Source organism: Athene cunicularia, assembly GCF_003259725.1.
Source record: "Athene cunicularia isolate RWA chromosome 3 unlocalized genomic scaffold, athCun1 chr3_part1, whole genome shotgun sequence".
NCBI lineage: Eukaryota > Metazoa > Chordata > Aves > Strigiformes > Strigidae > Athene > Athene cunicularia.
The window spans coordinates 39,344,920-39,365,013 of record NW_020799097.1 but is presented as its reverse complement, the minus strand read 5'-3'; the positions used below and the strand labels follow the sequence as shown (position 1 = coordinate 39,365,013).

Below are 20,094 nucleotides of genomic sequence, written 5' to 3'. Positions count from 1 at the left end.
CTATTTTATTAGTAGTAAACAGCCAGGAATCTCACACACACAGTTCTCATTGCCAGGAGTAAGTTCTTAGGTACTGACAGGCTTCTGCCATGCCAAAGCTGAAATGTAGATTACAATTGTATTCTCCAGTATTCTACAATACTGCAGTACCTTCTGCAATGGAAAAGAAGAGGGTAAATAGAATAAATGGGATTTTTACTTATCATTTTTGTTTTAAATAAATGTATTTATGGATTCTTGAAATACCAGTTTGTTAGTGCAAAGTAACAACTTTAACATAAAAGGTTCAAAGCAAAGGATGATAAAAAACACAGATATCACAACAACAAAAAGTATTTCATAAAGCAGCAACACTGTATTTTTCTTGGGAAGAAAAAAAGGTGCAGCTGGTAATAGCATTCATATATTTATGAATAAATCTAAAAACTGGTGCCAGCTCATAATTTAAAAACATGGAGAAGCAGCACATCTGGCTGCTACTGATTAGTTTATTTTCACAAAAGAGAAAATCACCTAGGGAAAAACCATTTTGCTAAGTTCTTTCTGTGCTTCCCTCCTGCTCCTTTTTTTTAATGACGCCTTGTGGTTTTGTCCCAGCTGTATAACTTTAAAGCCAGATACCTTGAAGAGAGTTAAACAAAAACAGAATGCTATCCTGCACAATGCCATAGAAAAATCACCCAGCAGCTTGAATCTTTGACCTCTACTGTCACAAGTTTGTGTAACAATGACCCAGGAATTCACGCTGCAACATGCTGCACCTAACCAAAAAAGAGATTTAGAAACCTCAGCACACTCTATGCAATCACATTGCACACCTGGACGTTTTGCACATAGTAATGTGTTGTGAAAAGTATCTCTGTTTTAAAGTACCTTCTATTTCCATTTGAGAAGATGTTTCATCTTAAAGCTCGATTGATTCAGATTTGCACAAACCGAAGCACTAGGTGCAATTGTGTTAATCAGATCTGGCACCTATTTCCCTGCCACAATGAAATAAAGCTAAAAATCTTTTCCTGTTGTGCTTTAGTTTTTTTCAAAGAGAAGTGAAACAGAGCTTTCAAAAAGGTGCCCTGAAGTGAAGTTCCTATGGTTTCCAGTGTGCACACCAGCACTCTGTTTAGCCAACGAATATAGAAATTACTAGACCTGAAAGGCTGCCAGAGCCATCTGAGATTGATTTTGTCCCCTTGACATCCGTGCCTTGGCCTACACTTGTAACACCTATTGCCCTGCAAAGACGCTTGGGATAACAACAGCACAAATGGACAGGCCCAGGGACAGCGACTGAGGTCACTCTGCTGGTTTCACCTTCTTGATTCTGCTCTAGGGGTGGAGCTGTGACATTCGGGTGACCTTCCTGGGATCAGTGTTATTTCACACCAATGGGAATTACACCTCTGTAGGAGCTGCAGCATTGGCCCCATATCTCATAAAAGCTATTTGTCTTACACTATACTTTTCATGTACCAAAGACATGTCTCTTAACAAGAGTGTTCCAGCAAGCAACCATTGCATTAAAACCTCAAGAAAATCCCAGAACACAGACTACACATTTAAATGTTAATTTAAGTTATAGTCTTTGGGAATATGTTGATTCTAAATTGCTGTTTAAAATCTGGCTTATCATTTCCATCACTTCATACCAGTCAGCAGCCCCAACAGATAAATGAAGTAAATCAACTGCTCCTGGAATCAAATGACACAGTAAAATATTTTGCATCTTAATTCAGATATATGCATGGATTTTAATATATACATTCAATATATATCTTTAGGTTTTTCATTTTCACTTAGGTTTCATCTACTGCTCTTGTTAAGTCTACTTTGACCATATGAGTAGTAGGAGATGATCCTCCTTGGAGACCTTCCAAGAAAATCTGTGGTCTGGGTACATTGCTTGAGTTGTCACACTTAGTCTGGGTGCTAACATCTTTTGGCAAGTACACTTGGGTGGAGTTCTGTCTTCTCATATGGCTGAGATCAGTCTGCGTGGCATGAGTTAATTTGCGTCGCAAATTGGCCTAAAAACACAAAAGAATCAGATTAAGCAAAATTTTCGTTGAATATTTTAGCATAGTGTATACTTAGGTCTGTTTGTATATTTTTAAATCTATGGGCTTCACAAACTTGGAACATGGCCCACTTCACCGTACTATCAATGCATGGTTGCAACTGTGATTTGATAACTCCTGGGCTAACAGGATGTGTGAACAGCACTGTATGTAGCCCACACAATTTTAAGTCAGCCTCTTAACTGCTTTTATATTTTCCTTTGGTCATTGTGCTTCAAATTTTAAGCCTTTGTTTTGTCAGAAGAAAATGTTGGTTTCACGGTAAATTCTTCCAGTGCTTCAAATTAATTTCAATCAGTCTGAAAGCACACTGGCAGGCTTGGATAAATCTCTCTGGGTACCTGCAACCTAAAACAAGTTTGGGAATCCTGAATATTGTGGATAACCTAAGCACAGTATCAAGTCTTTGTCTGGTTTCTACCAAATGTGAGGATGTTTGGGGGTAAGTATCGGATAAAAGGGAAAAAATGCCTTCTTTCAAGACATTGGCCCTTGGCAAAGGGCAAGAGTTAAAGTAATTTATGTTTAAAGCTCTGTTTAATCACAGAAACTGCTGTAGATACAACAAAACTGCTTCTCAGAAAGTGTTAATATTACAAAGTCAGCACTTGAAACAATGAAATGTTCTTAACTCCACTGAGCTATGTCAGCAATGACGTGAACCACCATAAATCCTATGACATAATGTCATCAAAATATACAAAATACAGTCTCATGTGGCAGGATCCAGACCCCTACATGTAAGGGAGAAAGCCCCTGGAGTCCAGTCCAGTCAGTGGAGACTGGAGTCAGTGGAAGCTGGAGAGTTAAAGTTGGCCAAATTCAGTGTTTGTATCAGGGTGAGTCAAAATATTTGCCAGACTCCACTGGAATGGAAGTTGAAGCACCTTTATGTATTTTAATCTACAGCTGAATCTTATGCATAGTGTCATCAAGGAAAACACAGAAAAGAACAATAAGGAACCTACAGAAGAGATGACATGGAAAGAAAGACAGTATTTTAGTCTCTTTTTCTGAGGGTTTTAATGGCTATTAAAAAAAGAGCAGGCATAAGATACTGTTTTTTAAATTTATCCCTCTTGAAAAATGAATTTATGCTATTGCAAGGAACTATGCTTGCACAGAGAAACAAATGTGAGCTGAAAGATTTTACTTCTAACATCAAATAGGTGTTCTAACAAAGTCATATTTTAACACTCTTAACACTTAATATCACTACATATCTGGCTAAGTATGAACAGAAAAAAAAACCAGGGCATCTGAGCTCATCCTCTAACAAAACCCACAAATGTCTGATGCTTCCCTAAGGTATCAAATTCACAGGTTCATTGGTAGGCTATTTCTGTTATTTTAGCACTTTGATTCTAAATGTTGTATCACCTCCATATTACAAATTCAGCATAGTCACTGTAGACAAAATACTTTTGCATACATCTGGCATTTTTTCTTTCCACTCAGCATCACTAATCTCCTATATGGACAGCTGAGGCTAAAACACCCGTAGTATTTTAAAGTACTTTCTCTAAATATTTCAAACTAACAAGCTACAAATCTGCTTGTGAATGGTCTTCATGTTCAGCTATTGGAAAACAGCCACCTTTGCTTATGCTAAAGATAAACCACTGACCACATCTTACAATTATTTATGTACTTTTCTCCATCACAGAAGCAAAGGAAGCTTTTAGCTAGGCCTCTTATAAATGTAACTGGCTTCTTTACATACCTCAGTAGCAACTATTAGAATCATTTATAAGCCAGTTAACATTGCCAAGACTTCTCAGCCCAAAATTTTGTTTTTGTTTTATAACGTTAGAGATTTTGTGGTAAAAGGAACAACAGAAAGGAAATAGGCTGCACAGCAGAAAAAAAAAAAAAATCAACCCTCCAGTATTCTGTGTGCAGTTGATATTGGTAACTGCAATATTTCCTGCACTCACAAGTCCATTTTGATTGAATTGTGAAAATCAGGTGCTATACCTTGACAACTGCGTGTCCTGGCAAACCCTAGAAAGAAGCTTTTAAAATATATACTGTTACTTCAAAAGCTTTTGTGTATGTGACCAACCTTCTGTGGACAGACCGTGATTTTTCAATCCATCAGAAAATCATCATGATAGTATAACAAACTTCTCTGGCTTATATATACAACAGAAAACCTGCTTGCTCTATTTCTTACCTCTCTGGTCCTACATGAAAGAGGGATTTTTTTTTTCAAAGAAAGCAGAATTGTTTTTAGCAAACATGAAGAAGGATAAAATGAAAAGTATTTCATTATGCAAAAAAAAAGAAAAAAAAAATGGTCTCATGCTTGATACCTTTCACAGATGGATGTTAGCTCAAAGAAAGCTTCTGCAATGTCAAACACATCCAAAGGTATCCCTAACTGTTTTGTAAAAGGAACAAGCCTTAGAAAACTTTTTTCTCTTAGGATATTATTAATAGCAGGAATAATTAATAAATAGATATTGTTTTATAGGTTTAATTAATAGACCACAGGTGCTCTAGGAACAATACTGACAGTTCAATGTAGTATGCACAGGTGCTCTAGGAACAATACTGACAGTTTAAGCAACTTAGGCTAGGTAATTAAAAGCTAGACACAGATTAAGTATATGTTAAATATAACACTTTGAGGCTTTTCTCAGAAGTGTAAAATTGAATTATGATGAAGATTATTCAGAAGATAAGTAATCATGATGACCAAAGACTGCATCAGTGAGCAGTGGGTCCAAAGAGGAATCAGAATGGAACAATAAGAACTAGCTGAAACTGGAGTATGACGGAATTTTGAAATTGATGATGAATTGAGAGCTGGAAAATCACCAAAGATTCTTTGTATTGTATGTTATATCAAATATATAGAGGGTGCTTTTTGTTGGCTGTTGCCACTCACTGAGGTGATGGCCCAACTCTGAGTTGTTAATAAAGCAAGCCTAGAGATACCCACAATCTGGTGAAATCCGTTAACAGTTCTGTCTGCCAGTTTTACTACACTTTTCCTCCTCTTACTTGATGAGGAATATTAATATAAATTGCTCAACTTGCAATATAGTTTTGCTTGACACAAACCTTTACCTTTCTGCAACCCCCTTTTTTTTTTTTACAAAGAAAGTATATAGCAGTATCTTCAACTTGTTAAATTTATTTGTATAGAGAAACAGCTTTAAAATCCAATGCAAATCACAAACTGTTAGTACTTAAGGCAACTGAAACTTTTGTAATGAATAGACTTAGCAGCAGAAGCACTGCTCAAAAAGCTGGGGAAAAATATGGAAAAATCAGGAGAATAAGAAAGTCCAGACATAAGGAGAGAAAATACCTGTAAAAAAATACGGAGCCAGTTGTAATGAAGTGTATGTCTTTGAAAAAAGTCAGATTTATGTTGCAGGGAACAAAAGTTTACAGTAATTTATTCTGAACTTTTTTATCCAAAAATAGAAAATCCAGCAATAACAATACAAACCAATTTTATAGCTTTTCTTCTCAGTTCCCATTCATTCCATTCATAGGATGTCACAATAGTTGGAGGCAAGATATGAGTATCAGTTTGAGTACTATTATCACATTTTGTGGTTGGTTTCATCAAACATTTGCCTGCATTTCTGGCCTGGATGAAAAAAAACCAAACAACTCAAAGCCAAGCAAGGTATTAATGAGAAGAATACAGACATCTAAGAAAAATAGCATATGTATATGCTACTTTTTAAAAGCAAATAGAAACCTGAAAACAACAAATGGATAAGGATTTTTACATTCAACAATATTTCTGTTCCCCCTGTCCCTGCTAAAAAGAAGAAACTGTTGTGTATTCAATGGATTTAATTTCTGACAGAAAACCCTTTCAGCAGAGGCCACAGCTGAATTTTAGACTCCCACATCCCAAGTGAGTGCTTAAGCATATTGGATTTTGTTAAAAAGGGGTTCTATCACCACTGCCGCCATTATTTTATGATGCAGACACCACAGTTTGTCTTTATGAATGGACTAAAAATCACAAATCATAATTAGGAGAAGTGCTTACATCTCTGCCAGACCAGGACATAAACTGTATCTTTCTCACCAAGGACTAGTTCAGGACTACACTCAGGACTACATTGCTAGGGACATAGAATTCACGGCGGATCACAGAGAATGTCTATGAATCCAAATCAAGTCTTTGGATTTCACATAGTGGAACTGTTGCACTCATTATTAATGAGTCCCCTTTAATTTTGTAATATATTCCATAATTCTTGTCCCCGGATATCATTCCATCCTCATCCAGCACATACTGATGAACTGCTAAACTAAAGCTCCAGTTAATATGGTATCTGGCTTATCTTCTATTGCATTTATTTACTGTCCCTTCAAGCTACTTTTGCAAAATTCAGGAAAAGAAACATCAGACACAGGATCTTCTTAGACTAAGGACAAACAGCTTTTATTGCTGCCACAATCCTTTGGCTCTACATATTCTCCTATGAAGAGATAAGGTGAGAACAACATTAAGGGAAAATGTTTCTTATCAACTCTCTAAAGATCTGGAAAAGATGGACTTCAGACATTCTGTATGATAGGTAGATGATTATACTTCTTTCCTGAAGATGGGTATCATCCGTTCTCTTTATGTTCTAGAAAGGACAGATCAACCAGTGACCCAGCAGCTGTTCAGCAAGAGGCATGGGCAGTGTGTACCTGTGCATATGGAGCAAGGTATTCAAACTGGTGACAAAGCTCGAGCAGCTGAATTAGCTCTGCATGTTCTTTTGCTTTTTCTGCATTCAGTTGAATGAACTTATCTGGATCTTGAGCAAAGATGTATGCAGCTTCTTTGGAACTGAAAACATAGTATCTCTCCTTGTGCTTCAAAATTCCAATGGCAGGATTTCCTTAAAAAACCCCAAACAAACCCCACAAAATAAAGTAGTGAATAGTATGATATCCAAATACAAAAGACATTTATCAAGATTGTTTTCCTCAAGTCAGTTTCACTTCCTATTTTTCTGAAATCAGAGTAAAACCCTGAAAGTAAGATTTTAAAATACAGAAAAGTCTATTTTGTTAGGTCAGTACAACTGCTTTTGATCAGTTCACATCCAGCATGCCCTAGTACATGTCTGTCAGAAAAACAGCAGATAAAACACCTATGGGAAAGGCATAAGAAAACAGCCCATACCCACAAATGTTTTCCCTATAATCTCCAGCAAATATTTGATTGCAGGTCAGCAGTCTATTTATACACCAAAGGGCATAACACTGAAATTAACTGAAGAAGCAGAGGAAGCAACTGAGAAGCTAGACAATAAATGAACAAAGAAATTTAAATTACAATAAAGGCCAAATGACTTATATAGGAAAACACAAATTGAGTTCAAGGACAGTAGCAGGCTCTGCTTCAGCTGTCATTGCCCAGGAAAGACCTAGAATCACATAGACAGCACCTTGAAAATACTAAATGGCACTACTCAGTGGCAATCAAAAAAGAAAAAAACAATGTCAGGAATGATTAGGATGAAAACAGAGGGGGAGAAGAAAACCAACATTACAACAACCTATATGCTACATTTGTAATACAACATTTTGTTCCAACACAGCAGAATAAGAAAAAGTAAAATGGAGTTGGGAGTGATCAGAAGCTTGGAAGACCTTTCTCAGAAGGAGGGGTTAAAGAAAAAGGTCTCTGGCATTAAAAAGAAACAACTGAAAAGAAATAATATGATATGGGGTTATAAAACCATGAATTGCGTGCAATATAAAATTACTATTTGTTAATTTTCCTAATAGAAAGACTATCAGATCTATGATGAAGTTATCAAACCAGAGCTTAAAAGCATCTTAAAAAGAGGTTCCTTTTCATAGTATATATAATTATAATTGTGGGGCTCCTGACAATAAGAACATCCCATGGCAAACTCTAAATAGATTAAAAAAGCAATTAGATAAATGAAAAACCTCTATCAAGGATTATTCAACAGAAGGTTACAGACTCAACATTTATCTGAGGAAATCCCACAGCCACTAACTGCTACAACAGGGAAGGATATAATTAAGGAAGGATCATTCCTACTTGATTTCTCATAATCTTCAAGTGTTCATGACTGTCCACATCCAGAAGTCAGATACAAAGCTAGAGAGACCTTCAGTCCAACCAAGGAGAGTTATTCTCATGTTCAATATTTACACTGTCGTTAAAATGTTTTTCAATATTGCCAAGTAATGGCAATATTTTCCTCCCAACCTTCTATAGGCTTAAAAAAATTCTGTATGGATAGGTTCTATAAAGGATAGGGAGACAGAAAACATAAACTGATGGGGTAGCTGAAATAAGTCTTGCTTTCAAGACAACTGACCCTAGAAGAGACAAAAAAAAATTCCTATAATTGGTTCACTTAATCAAGTGCACTTTTCCATTCTTTACAAAGAAGATTTTTAATACTTGTAAACTAATGACTATTAAAAAATACATATGATGCTGGCATGAAAGGGTGTGTTTGCAACACAGAGATACACAAAATAGAAGGAATGACCGTTTTCCTTCTTAAAACCTTTCCTTATTAAAACACATTAACAACAGTAAACAAACCTGCATTCGGCTGCAGTGTCAGTTATACAGACGCACATATAGCAGAAGGAAACATTTATCCATCCTGTCTTGTTTCTGCCTCTGTTTGCTCCTGCCTACTTGCTCTTGAAGTCCTCCTACCTTCTATTTATGGCAGTTTATTTGTATTATTTTTAAAAGAAAACTAAGAGGAAATAAGTTAATTGGGGTGAAAAATACAAACATGACAATACAGTACTCCAGCTTTGACATGAGAGGATTCATTCAGAACATATCATTAGATATTCCCTATACTTCTGTACACATAGAGTATGGAAAAGACCTAACTACAAAGCCTACCTGGGAGGGTGAGGCCTTTCACACCAATTGCATGTGCACAGAAACCATGGTACTGGATTAGCAACTGATCAAAATTATCAGCAGTCTCTGGAAAAAGCCACTCTTGGTTCTTAAAATCAGAAACACTCACTCTGGTTCCTAAGAAAAGGTTTAACAAAGGAAGGATTTTAGTAACAAAACATCAGATGTTTATAATATAATAATGTTACTGAATGACCGGATTACTTTGTTTTTCACAGGATGACCTGCAGTGCCAAGACCCAAAAGCCAAACTTTAGCCTTGCCTTAGAAAGATCCTACTGAAAAATCAGCCCTGCAGGACCCTTCTTTAACAGCATTAGTTTTCTTTGGAAACAGGGGACAACAACAGGAAAGTAATATCTTATTCTTCTATTTTGTTTTCACCCACTCATGCATTACAAATCCCCTGGAGTAAACTTGATTGCCAAGGATACCATCTTACAAATAAATACATCTGGTAACCAAAGCCCTGATAAATTAGCTTTTTTATCCCCCCTCTCCATTTCAGAAATTCTGAAAGGTATAAAAAGACATAAACAAACTTTTAAAAGTAGACATCTTCTTCTCTGATCATTCTGCCACCTTTATATGGTGTGTTTGTATCCAGTAGCTATATTTTAATTTTATATATAAAAATAAAAGCCCAAACTACACTACATGAAAAATAAATCCACACACTACAAGATTCATTTCAATGTACTGTGCAAATTCTGGGTATTAAGAAAATCAATGTGTAGCACCTTCTGTAAAAATTCAAACCACAAAATCTTATAAAATGAAGGAAAATGAAAAAAACAATACTTTCAGTACCCATGGTTTCTTTTATCCTTTCCTCATCACTTTTCACAGTCACTCCTTCCAGAAGAGACATTAGCACTTCCTCAGGAAAAAGCTGTGAATGGATTTCCAAGAACTGTTGCAGGTTGTTAATCATATTTGTGAGGAAGCTTAGCAGTAGCATCTCATTCTGAAAGCTGGTCCAGAGGTTAGCAAGTGCAACAAATAGAGGCTAGAAAATAAAGAAAATTATCTGAAATCCAGTTTTGGTTTATTTCTGCAGTGTAACACCCAAGTGCTCTGCACAACAATCCCTGCTATGAACAAAGCAGGGCTGATCTCTAAGACCTTCAGCGCACGAAAATCTCAGAGGAACTCCTGGGCATTGTAAGATGAGCTCCCATCATGTATGCCCAAAGCATGTACATCCAGCATGTAGGCCCACAGGCCAGAGTAGTACTTTTGAACATTTTACTCCAAAGCCTTTCCCAAATACATTACTCCAAGACCATGCTTGGTGTTGAGCACTTCACTGACAATAGCTTTATAACTGAAAATAAGGTATACAGGAATAAGAAGGACCAGAAGATATGAACCTGGTTAACTATCAAATGAAGTAAAACCACACCGATATGTACAAACTATCAGGTTTTGTTATTCTGTCTGCCCTGCTTCCAGAGTGACACAGTACCACAACCCCCAGGCCATCATGTGTGTCAAATTAAGGAGGTGCAAGCCTCTTCAGAGTGTTACGGGGTTCAGGACAAAACTGGAAGCTGCCATTCCCAGCAGTGATGCTGACATACAGACATACAGACATACAGAAGCAGCCTACAAACTCTTAAGTATAAATACTAATTTCAATGACAGCGACATAAAATGTGCCCTATTACATTTAAACACACAAAGCATTTACAGGAAGAGCTTCAACAAATCTGAAATACACACTAACAACAATATATTTTATGTATGCTAACAACATTATAAGAACAGCCAACAGAGTCAGCTCTGGAATTCATCAGCATCACTAACATTGTGGAAATGTTATGGTTACAAAATTGGAAGAAACTAAGGGAAAGACAGCAAGGTCAAAATCATTCTTATCAGAATAAACAAAGAATATTAATGAAATCTCTGTGTTTCCTAAAACAAATGTTTACTACAAATATAGGCCCTATCATACGTTTTTTTAAAAGGCAGAATGCCCTGCTTCTCTACATCTGTAGAGGAACTAGCTTCTCAGCAACTAACTGAAGAACTATTTAAATGGTGTGTTAATAGAGAAATCTCTACCTGTGAAAGACCTGAAATCAAAAGACATAACATATTTTGTTTTCAGCAGAGAAGAACAACTAACCAACCTGAAGAGAGATGAAAACCTAGGAAGGAAGCAGACAATAGCAGACAACTTCTAGGGAAAAGGGTAACGTCTATCAGTCACTTAAGCCCCGTGAAGATACAGAAGGAGAGAAAAAACTCCTTTGAGCAGCTGCATGAGAGGGGAAAATGTTCTCCAAATGAGAACATCTGGGCTTATAAAATCACAAGCACACATAAACTGAAGTGTCAGATTGCATCTGAGATGTAGCTCAGTTAAAGTGCTGTTCCCATGAGTTTCCAGCTCAGATGCCCTTATAGGAAGTGTAAAGAATTCTCGGGGGGGGGATGATCTTCCTTCCTCCCTCCTACACAGTAGACTTTATTTTGCTTTCTAATTATTTGTTTAGAAGGATGAAGTATAACCTCACAGATGTATGAACTGCATGCTAGTTCAACAGCTAACTACAAGGAATTAAAATGATAGACATATCACACAAAATAACGAGCTCTTCCATGAAAAGCAAATCAAATGAAGCTGTTTTCTGACATATTTCTCTCCCATTTCCTTTACACACTGCCATCAAAATAATCCCAGGTTTTCACAGGGTCATTGGGCACTCTCCTTCACAATACTTGCAGTTCACATCACTCATTCCCTTTTCCTCCACCACCTCCCTCCCATGTCCTGTAGCTCCCAGCTGAGGGTGAAATAGCACAGAACATCGATTGTGCAGAGGTACGTGGCTGCTCACTGGCCAGACAACACACAAAACAGTGGGTAATTATGGCATTCCCATTTCAGACTTAATCTTAGGAGGGCTCTAACTGTGTCTCTCTAGTTGCTCGTTTTTCACAAAACTTGCAGAAAATTATATATTATGAGATCTTTGGACTACGAAATATTTGATTAAAACTGGCCAACAGGTTCAGAAGTTATTGGGAGGGGCAAAGAGGCTGAAAGCCCCTTCACAGAAAGCTGATTTCTTTAGAAAAATTATATGAAGGAGACATACTGTAATTACAGGAATTGCTATCTGAAAGGACTTGAAAAGAATCACACTCTGATATGCCGTTAACTGTCTGTCAGCACTGCGTTCTTACTATTTCTGCAAGGAACAGGAGACAATATTTACACAAAACAGGAAAATATCACTGTACATGTACAAATACTGACAAATGACCCAAGACACTTACAGTAAAATACCACTTAATTCCTTCTCCCCCTTTTTACACCTTGCTTTCCTTCTACCTTGAGATCAAATCTTGTAATTCAGTTGCCCCTTCAATAGTCACAGATGCTGTTATAATAGAAAATAATGTAGCCTTTTTCTTAACAAAAACTATTAAAAAATACGCGGTAAAGTATTTTGTAATACTTTAGTAATTTTTTTATAATTAATAAGAAATAGGGTTTCCATTCAAAATACTTACGAAAACCTCTTTGGTATCCACAGAAGCCTTATTCTGCACTGTGTTTTTCAGCTGCTCCATTGTTGCTGCAAACTGCACATTCATCTTTTCAACTTCTTGAGCACTTGTAATTGCATCCGACTGGAAAGAGAACTTACTTCAGGTAAGAAATATAACAGTCAAAAACCCAAATATTTAGTAATGATTATCTGGATCTCTTCATTCAGGTATTTTCAGACAACTGTTCAAGGAACAAAGTACACCCTAACTTCCCATGAAATACATTTTTCCTTAAGTGTTCAGGTATAAAACCAGGTGCTTCTCTCAAACATATACTAGTAATTTTATAGAAAAACCCTATATTTTTATAATGAAGAGAAGCGAAAAAATATTTAGAAGAGAAACATTTTTCCAAGCTTTATGATATGCAAGAAAAACTAGTAAACCCCTGCAGTTTCTCAAAAGATAAATTACAAGGTCTTCAAAAGAAGACAAGTTTCAAGAATTTAAATTGTATTCTTCAAAGACTTCTGATGACTCTACATCTGTTGGGGATGTCTTGTCTGCAGACTAAAATTGAGGTGATTTACGGATTGAACAAGATTTTTTTCTCTCATGCCTTTAGGGGTAGAGTGACTATCAATATGCAAACAAGAAAAAAGACCTACTTTTTCAGTCCTTTGTAATGAAATTAAACCAAAAAAGGAAACCTCCAGAAAAGAAATGGAAGCATGGTCACACTGCAGCAAACAATTAATCAATTTTGTGGTTTACCTGACAGTAGCCAAACCCAGCAAGTTAGGTACAAAGTTCAGCATGACAGATGATATAGGTTCTCATATATAGAGATGAATCTTATTTAATTTATTTCTGAATCATTTTTATTATATTTCTGTCCATACAAATAGGTAACTTGAACACATTCCATCTGCAATAAAAACCCACAGGAGGTAACATGATGGTATCTCACCAGAAGGATGCAAAGGAAGGCTTCATATTGTCTCACATTGAACAGTGCTTCTTTTAATTTAAAAGAACTGAGCTGTGTATATCTGTGTTGGTCCTCCTGCATCGATTCCAACAGAGCTGTGTACTGGTGGGCTAGTGTATGGCAAGTGTTAAGATCTTCATCGACAACCCGTGTAGCTGATGGAATGGCTTCACTCAGAATGCCTGGCACTGTTTATGTAGAATAAATATGAGATACAAATAAAGACTTATTTAAACCATTACCAAAAGATTACAGTGCAGTATTTGAGCAAAGTAGACTTCCAAAAAAATTTCTAAATTTTGTCCTTATATACATGCATTTCCAAATGTTTGTGTACTAGATTCAACACTGTATCTTTCTAGTCAAGTGGTTCCAAATAGTCAGAATTACAGGTGTGGAAATATCACAGTCAAGTCAAGGACTGTGAGAAAATTTTCTTTATCAGAGACACAGTTCAATTGCTACTACTGACATAGGTTTCCTGAGAGACTTCAGGCAATCTCCACAATTTTCAATTCTCACTTTCTTCATTTGTAAAATACTAGTAACAGTAACAGGCCTCCCATTTCCTGGGCACTTTATGATTAACCATGCTTTAAAAATGAATAAAGGATTACTATTAAAAAACAGAAGATAGATAGTACATGAAAAAATATTCCTATGCAGTTATTAAAATTCAGCATTAGTACTTAAAAAAACCCCAAAATTCAAAAAAATGGCACAGGTCAATAAAACATATTTTAGCTAATAGAAAATATTCTATAAATATTTTTTTTTCCTTTGAATTTCATTATTGATAGCAGACAACCATTACACTGAATGTTTTGATGTGTGTTGTTATTTTAGCAGACATCTATGCAAGGAAATAGAACAGGAAGGCCTAGCTGCTTTAAGTACACAGTACAGTCCTTTGTTGTGTGTGTTGAACTTTTAATGCTAGCAACATTGGCAAGTAGCAGTGCAGTAATTAGGCTTGAGCTATGTCAACTCAAAACCCTGTGAGCACAGAAAGGCTAGATTTAACACAGCAAAAATGGGAAGTAAAGTTGCACAGGCATTACAAGTGGTCTAACCACAGATGGAAAAAGCTTAGTGCTTGGCTAGTTTTTCTGGAAGCAGGCTAAAAAGCCAAGGTGGAGCCCTAGCTAGCAAGACTGCTGCTAGCTCTTAAGGCTTTAGTGGTCTAACTGCTGGCCTTAAGCATAAAGACATCCATTTTATCTCCTGACCTAAGAGCATGCATGCTGTGTTTTTTTCCATCTATTCAAAAGTGATATGTAAACAGGTCAGTGCAAAGAAGTCCATATTATAGTAAGCTAACAAATGTAACAGGATTAACAATCATATTATCTATTTTAATAGATTACAAAACCCACAGATATTATAGAGACAAAGACCACAACATGTTGTAAATCATGCCTTTTGTATAACTGCAATAGTTGAATGCTCCCTCATGCTGTAACCCAGGTCCAGTGAACCTAGAATAGAGCTAGCCACTACATGGAAAGATGACATTTGTGGGAAAGCATATATTATAAGAATAGAAAACCAACAATGCCTTGCTTAGCATGTGAGAAGAAAAATTATCATCACAATCTAGAAAGTTGCTTACTTCTTTCTCTGATGTGGTAGGTATATATTTTTTTCCTACTTATACTGCATTACTTAAAATACCCTTTAGCTAAGCAAGTGCTTTGCTTTCCAAGAAAGCACAATTTTCTTATCAGGAGAGGTATGTGCTGTAGCCTTTATTCCAGAAACTTTCACCTTTTAAAATGAAAGGTTTTCCCCTAGAACCAGGCTGCAGACCTTTCTTACAAAGTCTCCACACTGAGCTACAATACTACATGCATATTCACAATAACATTTCCAGACCAGTCATTTATTTATTAATTGTAAACTTATCAGAAATAACATGGCTTTTGGGCAAAAGAGAAAATAAGACGGATAACAAAGTCTTGCTATACTCTGAATACAGCTTCTGAAAAATTCCAGGATAGCCATTGACATTTTTTGCTCATTAAAGAAGCAGAAAGATTCAAAATGCAAAAGATTTTTGACAACATGTTGAGAATCTGAAGAGATTACTCTGAACTACCAGAATACAGATAATGCCCAGTAACTTTTATCACTTCTCATCACACATACTCAGCAGAAAATTGTAACTGGATTGCCAGTGTCCTTTCAATATTTTAATTAACTGCTTTTAAAGGCAAACGTTACATATTTAATTATCTTAATGGCAAGGGATCAGGGAACAAGCTATCATCAGGTAAATTAGTGCATGAAACTAATACATATAACCCTTCCATATCAATCACATAGGGCTCCATCTTAGCTAAAAAGTAGTAGCCTACATAGAAACCTGTAATCTATACCAAATATGTACTTTTCCTTCAGGTTTACAGATCTTGAGTCAAAGCTGTTTATCTAGAGAGATGGGATATTACTGGAGCCATTCCAGTGAAGGTGGCCAGGAAAAATTAATTGGGACTACACAGCGCAAATACAGTCGTCTACTTACAGTCATCAATGTTGCTTCCTCCTTTCCCACATTCCTTGTTGTACAACCGAATTCCGGTGACCAGCATGGCAAGATTTTTCAGCTGTTGCTCTTTGTTCTTCTTACTGAGCGAGATGAAAGTAATCATCTCTGTCTGGGGCAACACACTCTGCAGGGCAGCTATAGCATTACAAAGCATGAGAAAACTCTCAATATGAGGGAACAGAAAATCATTAAACAAGCAAAAATACTCTCTCCTGAACAACTGCAAATGGTAGGAAATCCATGGCAAATACAGACTTCAGAGCTGAGCACTGACAGTTTGGGCAGTAAGCATTCATCATGGTTTACCACATCTGTATCTAAAGATCAGCAAAGAGAAGGCAAAATTTCATTTTTCAGTAAGAAAAGCCCAATTTCACAGCTGGAAGTTTACTGACCTGTTACCTCCCTGACAACTGCAGCATCGGTGGGGGATCCCAGGCCAGAGCTCAGCAGCACATAGCTAATGATCTTGCGATACACATTCTCCATTTCTTCTTGCACATGGGGACGACTACCTGTGATACCTCTGACCACAGGAGCCAGCCTTCCCTCCAGAACCCGGAGCCGCTCACTGAGTAATTCAGCTAGGAAAGAAGGACAGTTAGAAAGTCCTATCTAAACTCTTTGTAATTTGACTTATACAGAGAGTGTAATTAATTTCCATAGTCAGAACACCAACTTAAGGTTTCTGAAGCACAGGTATGCGCAGCAGATGTTCAAGGTACCATACCATTATAATTAACAGCAGTAGAGCTAAACATTAACATTAATTAGCACAATTAACATCAGTCAGTAGACTCTAGAGAACTAATCATGCCAAATTAAGCAGCAAGTCTCTGACTCTCTGGACTCCTCTGACTGCAGTAGGACCTAACAGACACACATTTCATACACAAAGTTAGACACCCAAATCTGAATACTGCTCAGGATCTCAGAATCTTACTGGACCCAATGAGCTTACTTAACTTATTGAGTCCAGAAGACTTTGGAGCAGCTTCCTAGTGTTGCTAATGTTGGGGTTTAATCCATGCTAACAAGAAAACATTTTCATGATCTCCCCACACAAAATATTTATTTTTTATTAACTTTCGTTCTGTGTCTTCTGTTTCCTAGCCAGGCTTCACTGTCCCACCAAGATCTGAAGTTAGTTACAGCAGAAACATTTTCCCCAACTCATTTTACTTTCACATCCCATTCTTAGACCATATGAAGTTATTAAAACTGTAACTGATTGTTCAAGATTGCTCATATCTCTCAATTAGGAATATCAATAAAAACATGAAGTTCTCTTTCAGATACATGAGTGCAGTTCTGGGTACTGGTTCTCTTTCAGATATACAGGGGCAGTGCAAGTTTTTCTTGCTGAAGGCAGCTAGCCACTGCACCTGAAAGTGTAATTGTTCTCAAGTGATCTAGCACATTGCAACCCGTAAATCTTTCAGACAGGATGAGTGTGCTCTCAAAACTAATGTACATTTTCTCCCTGCTATATCCATACTGAAACACCATACCACTGTATAGTATATTTCTCCAGGGATTTTTATTTTGTTTTACTGCCATCAGTCATTTAACAGGAATCATTATTAGCCCTACAGAGAGAGAGATTAAATTCTAAACTCAGAACAAAGTTCTATAAAAACATTGCTTTATATTGAAATTACCTCGGTTTGCATAGTTCATATCAAAGTAAACTTGCATCTTAATCGTGCTCAGAGATGGGTTTGTTGTGTCAAGCAGCCTGGTAACACAGAGCTAAGAAGAGAGACAGAGAAATGAGTTCTTTCTCATGGCAGGGGAAACATCTGAACTGACAGGGACTGTGCTACAGGTTTCACAACAACAGTTGAGGCCCCTCCCTACCATTCTCTTGACATACAATGAAGTATATGGCATTTATTAACATAATCCAGTCTTTAGCTAAAGAACCATAAGAATAAAGTAGCTTTAAAAATTTGAAAGTGTTCATATCAAAATAAAATGGCATTTTAGTTACAAGAACAGATAGCAAATAATGCTAGAGTCTTAGCTAAGTACTGACTCTCAACGTCATGTCAGAATTACCTGGATGAGATTTTGCACATCTTTTTTGGTAAGGATTTGATCCACACTAAAGTCATTTCTTGGATCTAAGACGACTGCTTTCACCTAGAGATTGCCAAAAGAAAGCTATTAATTTATATCTCAACATACACTCTTTGCAACTAACCTTTTTCTGAAAAATCTCAGATGCAGTCAGTATTTTTTAAAATATTCTTTTTTCCAATCTCTGATAATGAAACAAAGTTACTTTGTTTCGCACATGTTGCCAGTTTCAATCCCAGTTCTCAGACATAAATGGAAAAAAATAAAAATCTGAGATGTAAACTTCATAGACAACTATTTCAATATAGCTCCTTTTAAAATTCACGGAAAAATATTTTTCTAAGTAAAATTTTATAGAAATCTATCATGGTTGTTTACAGACTTCTCAGCTGGTGTTGCATCCATCAGTATAAATGTTTACCATTTGCATTAAAATTTCACAGTGTACTGCAAACAGGGAAATATGTGCGTGTTTGCAACTGGTATGCTTGCTGGGTATCTTGCCAGCCATATGCGAAAGTTTTTTACCCATGAAAATTTTCATGCTTAATTGATTAATACTGCTTCTGAACCCAATGTATTTTTTAAAGCCACAGTGTACAGTGTCACCTTTAGGAAAAATAAATGGCAGACTTAACAGTACTGCTGTGAACCATTTACATTCATATACAAGTTTATCAAGAGCTGATTCTGTTCTTATACCACCAATAAAGAAAGAACCTATCTCCATCTTTCTGCAGACACTGATTTGCAGATGTATTTGGACTATATTCTGCAGCATATTCTGAGATGCCCGAGTGTATGTTTTTTAGGATGCTCATAGTTGTCTACCAAGAACAACACTGAGATTGATTCCATTTAATTTTTAGTTTAAGTGGGATTCAAACCCACTCCTTCAAATATTCAGCCCATTTATACTACCTGGCCCTGCCTAAAACAGAGAAACAAACAAAATAATCACAATAGAAGGAAGAGGTAAACATCAAAGAATAAATATAGCTGCTGTAATAAACATTCACCTATGTGTCATGCCTTTTTGTTCATTTATGAGAGTGGGAAGAAATGTTATTACAACTCGGGAACACATCTTTTTCACTTTAGAAAAAAAGAAAATGTTTATCTGCCTGTAGAAGAAAACTGAGGGGGAACTCTGAGTCAAAGTTCAAAGAGGACCCAGGACTCAGGACCTGCAGCCTTTTCAGAGCCTTATATTCACATAGACAGCATTTCAGAGGAATGAAATGCTTTTTTCAGGTTTTTAGGACCCTCTACTCAATATCACTGAACACCCCTTTAAAACTTCCCAATGGAGGCCAAGATGTTTCGAAGTTCAGGTCACCCTGAAAGCCTCGGCTGCTGCCAACCCAGCCTGTGCAGGCTGCTGTGGAGCTGCCATTTGAATTTTGTTGACTTCTAAGACCAAGGAGTGTTTATGCCCTTACTTCATGTCATTCACTCCTAGCAGTGTCAGTCAGAGACTTCAGGGGAACTAGTCACCGTGTGTAAAATTATACCCCTACCTCATGAAAGCCTTAAAAAACAGCTTGAACCACGGGCACCCACGTTTGAAGCTTCTGTTCTATATACTGTCGCTGTGTATAACTTAGTATTTTACGGACGACAAGAGAATTTAGACTTGATTTTTATAAAAACACCCAGACGAAATAATGAAAAACCCCACCCTAAACATTTAATTTGCACTTACCATGAACGCCACCAAGGTTTCAGAAACAGTTTGTCCCTGGGCGGCACATTCTTGTCCGACTTCACGAATTATTTTCTTAATGACACTTTCGGTCAGGTCACAATCCATACTGGACAAACACACGTTAACGCGAATACCATGTCTTTAGGATTTCGAGTGCGTCTTTCAACGTTTGTTCCCGAGGGGCTGAGGGTGCCCACCCCCTGCCCCGGTGCCGCCGGCGCCCCCAAAACGTCCCGCTCTCGCCTGCCCCCCGCCCGGCCCGGGGCTGCAGAGGGCGGGAGC

At 37.0% G+C, this 20,094-nt stretch overlaps 1 protein-coding gene across 3 annotated transcripts in view; it reads right to left on the bottom strand.

The window, feature by feature from the left end:
- Positions 1-365: 365 nt before the first annotated feature.
- The window catches only part of CFAP206 (cilia and flagella associated protein 206), a 48,822-nt gene continuing 29,093 nt past the window's right edge, over positions 366-20,094 (bottom strand). The window contains exons 1-12 of one of the 3 annotated variants that reach the window (XM_026844456.1): positions 19,810-20,016; positions 18,084-18,167; positions 17,684-17,774; positions 16,418-16,606; positions 15,999-16,157; positions 13,454-13,662; positions 12,505-12,624; positions 9,787-9,985; positions 8,956-9,093; positions 6,750-6,943; positions 5,539-5,682; positions 366-2,024 (exon numbers count right to left, since the gene is read on the bottom strand). In XM_026844456.1, coding sequence (XP_026700257.1) covers positions 1,794-2,024; positions 5,539-5,682; positions 6,750-6,943; positions 8,956-9,093; positions 9,787-9,985; positions 12,505-12,624; positions 13,454-13,662; positions 15,999-16,157; positions 16,418-16,606; positions 17,684-17,774; positions 18,084-18,167; positions 19,810-19,917 — 1,866 coding nt within the window. In that variant the 5' untranslated portion in view covers positions 19,918-20,016 and the 3' untranslated portion in view covers positions 366-1,793. Of the gene's footprint in view, positions 2,025-5,538; positions 5,683-6,749; positions 6,944-8,955; positions 9,094-9,786; positions 9,986-12,504; positions 12,625-13,453; positions 13,663-15,998; positions 16,158-16,417; positions 16,607-17,683; positions 17,775-18,083; positions 18,168-19,809; positions 20,017-20,094 lie in introns of those variants that run through there. The other 2 variants (XM_026844455.1, XM_026844457.1) reach the window with 2 other exon arrangements.